At 34.4% G+C, this 6,000-nt stretch overlaps 1 protein-coding gene across 6 annotated transcripts in view; it reads left to right on the top strand.

Moving 5' to 3' along the window:
- Positions 1-6,000, top strand: part of Ack-like (activated Cdc42 kinase-like) — a 151,081-nt gene that overhangs the window by 36,354 nt on the left and 108,727 nt on the right. For 5 of the 6 annotated variants that reach the window (XM_071717717.1, XM_071717713.1, XM_071717711.1 and 2 more), the window contains one exon: positions 720-812. The exons of the other annotated variant lie outside the window; for it this stretch is intronic. In XM_071717717.1, coding sequence (XP_071573818.1) covers positions 720-812 — 93 coding nt within the window. The remainder of the gene's footprint in view (positions 1-719; positions 813-6,000) is intronic. 6 annotated transcript variants of the gene reach the window in all.

The raw sequence follows: 6,000 nt of genomic DNA, 5'->3' as shown, positions 1-6,000 counted from the left end.
CGTTCATCTATTTTTGAAGTATTGCAATTTTTGCAGCATAAGCGCTTTAGCCTCGTTTTTCGGATAAGGGGTCCCCCCACCGCGTTAAATTGGCAAAGTTTACGGACATATATCTCCGGAACCAATCGGTTAAAAAATTTGAAATTTTACAGACACACTCGAGGAACGTTAACCTTTCATTTCATATCACATTTTCCGGGCTAAGTACATATGACTTAAATGCATGAACCACCTTAAGTGGTACGCATTCAGTAACTCTTCCTTATTATACGTTGATATGACCGATTTTATAAGTTAATTTACTAATATAAACAAATAATTCATTTCTTTCTTGTGACAAGTACTGAACATTTTCTGTAATTTTATATTTATTTATTGTATTCTTGGTATAATTGTTATGTTTACTCATTTTGCTTCTAAAGAAAAACTACAATCTTGTATGTAAAAAATATAAGTTATCAATTAAAAAAGTTAGAATGCCCTTAAAATAATCTCAATGATTTCAATTTGAAAAATAAATTAATTTTATATATGCCGATTTTGATACCAGTCTAGAAAATAAAAATTTTATGTTTTATTCAGTTTTATTCAGTTTCAAGAATATAAGCTAATACTTTTAATTTTTCACTTTGTATAAGTGTATATGTGTATACGTGCATGCACTATATGCATGTGTAGAGGATGGAACACAAAAATATTTAGATATATTTTAATTCTAGATATACAAAAAGGAATGTCTCGTAACAATGGACCTGGTCTTTATGAGTTTCTTATGGAGGCTGAGTTACAACAGTATTATCCCGGTATTCGAGGTATTATTCATTTTCATTTATTTTGATTATATGTTTCACAATAAAAATGAAACGAAACATAAAAGTGGCCCATTTTTATTTCGTTAAATGTATTAACTTTAGAAATAGAAGTTCTAAACAAGAGTAGAGTTTCAAAGAGAACATGAGATTACTATTTGTTTGTCCTTAAATAATTATTTTAAGATCACATATAAAAGTCATCTTCAATTTTTTAAATAGAAATCTCTATTTTTTATTGTATATTCTTGTAGTCAATATCAAGATGTTGTATTATTTTAATTCTGAAAGTGTTGTAGGACATGTAGACCATGTAAAACTTTTTTTTCTAAAATTAATATTTTTGATGAAATAAAAGTACTGTGTTAAATAAGTCAATCTATATACATATGCATGCGACATGCAAAGTATTTAAAAGAATTATAGGACTTGCAGTATAGATATTATTGACTAAAAATGGTTAATAGGCATAGATCGAAAAATAAACACTGTCACAACTAGAAATGATTCTCGGTTTTGATAATGCAAATGACTTGCTTACTTCTATTCATATCCGCCGTCTAAATAGAATATTATCTGACTACATTCTTACTTTGATGTATACAAAAAGTATCTTTCTACGTATCATTTTTTTGTTTCTATACACGTTTCATATTTTTGTATTACATAATTACGAATTCTTGGTTTTCTCTGTATCTCTTTGCAGACATTTCGAATTCGCTGTAATTGTTGCACATCATATATTAGTGAAGATTATACCAACAGTCGAAACTGTCCCTCATCAATTTTTATGAGTTTTGGATATGCTGTCAGAGCATAAAAAAATATTAGACCCATATTTTTTTTACCAATGTATCTCAATATTTAAGGGTTGAAACAACCTTGCAAATAACGGATATAATCATTTTTACGAATATCTTCGAAAATATAAGATATACAAAAATATACATAAAAAAATTATACAACAGTTTTATGTTATTTTATACTCTTTACAACGGTATATTCACATTTTGAAAATGTCAAGTTTTTTTTATTTACTCCCGTTCATTACACAGGCACACGAAAAAAAAGGTCTTGTCCACCAGACGAGACAAACATTTCTATACGTTTTTGGGGTCGCTGAATCCGAATCCGGGGTCGGTTTGACTCGGTCAGATCGCATTTTGTTCCTAATCTCAAAAAAGTGATTGAAAAAACCGAAAACTGACCCCGATATGTCGGAGAAATGCGGAAATGCGATCTGACCGAGTCAAACCGACCCCGGATTCGAATTCAGCAACCCCAAAAACGTATAGAAATGTTTGTCTCGTCTGGTAGACAAGACCTTTTTTTTTTAGTGTGCCTGTGTTATCTTTGCAAAATTTAAAAATTTTGTAACGACAAAAATTAAATAGCATTAAATGCCAAATCTAACCATGTACCATTTACGAAATACTTACAATTAGACAAACTTCTAGGGCGTATTTCTCACGTCAAAATAAAGAAAAAAGTTTATATAAACTCATAGTCAAAAATGAGTGGTAGCGAAGTTATATTATTAAGTAAAACAAAGGTTATGTTATAACGCTTTTACGTGACTGAGTTATTGAAATAAAACCATTATTTTAAAAATCAAGTTAGTTGATGTCAAGTACTGTTGTATGCAGTAGATTTTGTGGTAATTAGTTGTGTTTTCACTATAGCAAATTTTACATTTCGTGAGCAAGCAGATATGATTTTTATTAATGGTCACGCTAACGGCAATGGTTGTGCGGCGACGAGACTTTATGCGGAAGTCCGAGAACTTTTGGAATGGTTCGACAACTTCGCCGTGTCAATGACTGTCTTTAATCAAGTTGGCCATTTTGGAACCTTTTTTAAATAATTTAAGTATTTACTTAATTTATAATTTAAGTATAATTTACTTATGATTAAACCTAAAGTACATTCGTAAATAGCCAATAATATAATAAACAATTAAACTTTTATTTTATCCGGCTATAATTGGCAAATAATCATCGTGACGATTCGACCATGGTTTTGGTCCTTTACTCGTCAGACGTTAATAATCTTTGATACTTATATATATAAGCATCTCATTTTTAAAATAATTTAAATTAAATTAATTAATTAAATTTATTGCGAAAAATATTACCTCAGCCAGGGTTCGTACCTGGAACCTCCCTCATTCCGTGATGGGTGTCATACCAATTCGACCACTGAGGCATGTGGTAATATTTATCGCAATAACCTGTATTAAACTAAACAATATTAGATGGAAACACCGAAATTTTAGTCAAAGGTGTATATTCAAACAGAATAAATCACTTTTACTACGCCAGTCAAATAATAAACAACAACGGAAATATTAATCGACTCTACTGGCCATTATAATTGCCAAGACAATACGACCACGATTTGGTTCAATTATCGTCAAGACGCTCTTTTAACTAATATAAATTGATGTAATTTTTGATACTTATATATAAGCATCTCATTTAAATAATTAAATTTATTGCCTCAAAAAAAATATTACCTCAGCCAGGGTTTGAACCTGGAATCTCCCTCATTCCGTGATGAGTGTCGTACCAATTCGACCACTGAGGCATGTGGTAATATTTATATTGATTAAAAGAGCATCTTTTTTGTGTGTGTGACGATAATCGAATCAAATCGTGGTCGTATTGTCTTGGCGATTATAATGGCCAGTAGAGTCGATTGATATTTCCATTGTTGTTTAATAATTCCCTTAGGAAAATTTACTTAAAGTTTTTTAAAGTTACTTAAAGTATTTTAAAGTATTATAAAGTATACTAGCCGTAATAATAGTATACTAATAGTATAATAGTAGACTAATAGTATACTGACAGCCGAGCGTAAAGTTTTCTTTAAGTTATTAACCTCAATAAAAACTTTATAAGCAAGTCGCAAATATACTTTAAATTTACTTTTAACAAACGTAATACTTATAAATATACTTTAAATTTACTTTTTATAAAGGTAATACTTAAAGCTGATTTTAACTTATGCGTGTTGTTTCAACAGTATACTTAAAAAGACAAGTTCCCTTTTTCACCACACTTGCACTACACGAGACATTAAGAAATATTATATCATATATCCAATTCAAAATTTTATTACTCTTTTTAAACTGAATTTGTTTCTTAAGATGATTTTTGGAAAATTATATATTTGCGCTGGTTATGACATATGTAGACTATATATAACACTTACATCAAATTAAGAAGTAGTCTACCACGTAAGGCAGTTGGCTCACGATCCAGAGGTCCCGAGTTCGAATCCCACCAAGGTAAAGTGTGTTTTTCAAATACGAGAAAATACTTATAATCATAGACTGCATCTTAAGCAACAAATTTAGTTATAAAATAGTAATAAAATTTCAAAATAAATAATTTTTTTTTATTCCGGGTGAATATCGGAAATCAGTGTCCTCTAGTATTAAGAGGACTGCAATCTTAAGTCTAGTGTCTCATGGTTAGAGGATATTCCTCTAGATTTTAAAATATCTTCTTGAGACCGTATTTCAGAGGAAAATCCTCTAAAATCAAGCGGGAGCCACTAAATGACAGAATATTTTTTTTGGGGTGATTAATAGTAATTGCATGAGTTAACTTAAAGTAACCTTTAAAGTATATTATAGAAATACTTAAAGTTTGGTTCGAAATCACTTCTAGTTTATCAATAGTTTATCAATAGTAATTTCTTTAGTAAACTTTCTAGTTTATTTTAAGTTTTTTTAAGTAAATTTTCCTAAGGGTTATAATTTAATTTACTAAAAATGAGATGCTTATATGTAAGTATCAAAGATTAAATCAATTTAGAAGCGATCAAAACCCATGGTCGAAAAAGTCTTGACGATTAATCTGACCAAAACCAATAGTCGAATTGTTACGACATTAGCCAAACGTTGTCGAATATAAAAATAGAGTCTTTCTCGTAAGTTATTTATATTATATAACCGAAATTTTTTTCTAATTCTGACAGTGTTAATTTTTCTTCAATCATCACAGGTCTTTGACCCCAGTCCCTCTGCCGCCCGTTCCCTCCTCCATACGGATTACTTTCCGCACGTGGGGGGAGGAGGAACCACCTATTGGTGGTGGCCCTCGTCCCCCCTGCTCTCTCTATGTACTGACACCCCTCTTTAAGATGGGGCCAGCGCGGGGTGAGGGGGATGTCGCAAGCGTCGGCAAGCGACGCCCCCCACCCTTGCTGTTGTCCTAATCCCGTGCCACTGCAGGAGCATCGTTTCGAGGCCTGCGTCGCCGCCTGACCGGCGGCGGTCTTCGTTGTGGCCTCAGTGCCCCGTCTTCATCCTTGCTATTGTCTGCAGGAGGGGGGTCTACTTCCCCTCTCCTAATCCTCTCGTCCGTCTCCTTCCGCGACATTACGTTGCCGCAGAGGGAGACGAACGTCCTCCAATTGTTGTCGCCGACCCCCCCCCCCCCTCCTCTCGACCGACGCCGCAATGACGGCCGGGAGGGAGAGGTCCTCTCCGATGACTGCCCGGAGGACACGGCGCTGTTCGTCCCACGCTGGACAATGTTCTAGCGTGTGTTGCGCCGTGTCTGCCTCCCCTGGGCAGTGGTGGCAGCGCGTGGTGCGCTCTTTCCCTATGCGGCACAGGTAATCACCGAAGCAGCCGTGCCCGGTGATCACCTGCGCCGCGTGGAACGTGATTCCCCTCTTTCTGTGTTCCACCCACTCCTCGAGTACCGGCTGGGCAGCCTCTCGTACCCTCCTGCCCGCTAGCCGCGGGTCCGCTAAGAAGTCTTTCCAGCTGCGGAGGAGGGTCTCCTTAGTCTGGAGCTTCAGCGCCTGCTTCGCCCTCGCCGGAACCTCCCCCAGCCTCTCCCTGATCCCTTTTACCGCCTCATACATTTCGGCGTACGATTTTGAGATCAGGTTCACCGGGGGAATATGGGGTACTCCATGACAAATCAATCAAAATACGGCGATGACATTTTAGATCTGCTCCGTAATTTTTTATATGAAAGTACTTGCCGAAAAACACTTTCAAAAATTTTTTTAGATTTTTTAAATTATCCGTTTCTGAAATATAGTTTTTTGAAGAATTCAGAAAACTACCATTTTTAAAAATTTGAAAAAATTCACATAATTCTAATAAAATATAACAAAATTTTTGAGTCATGTACCAAGATAGAGGTTTTATAATTACAGAAGAAAAATT

Source organism: Temnothorax nylanderi, unplaced genomic scaffold (genome assembly GCF_030848795.1).
Source record: "Temnothorax nylanderi isolate EJ_2023f unplaced genomic scaffold, tnyl_v1.0 TNYL_tig0222_pilon, whole genome shotgun sequence".
Classification (NCBI taxonomy): Eukaryota; Metazoa; Arthropoda; class Insecta; order Hymenoptera; family Formicidae; genus Temnothorax; species Temnothorax nylanderi.
Note: the sequence above shows the minus strand (reverse complement) of the source record. Positions and strands in the feature narration are given on the sequence as shown.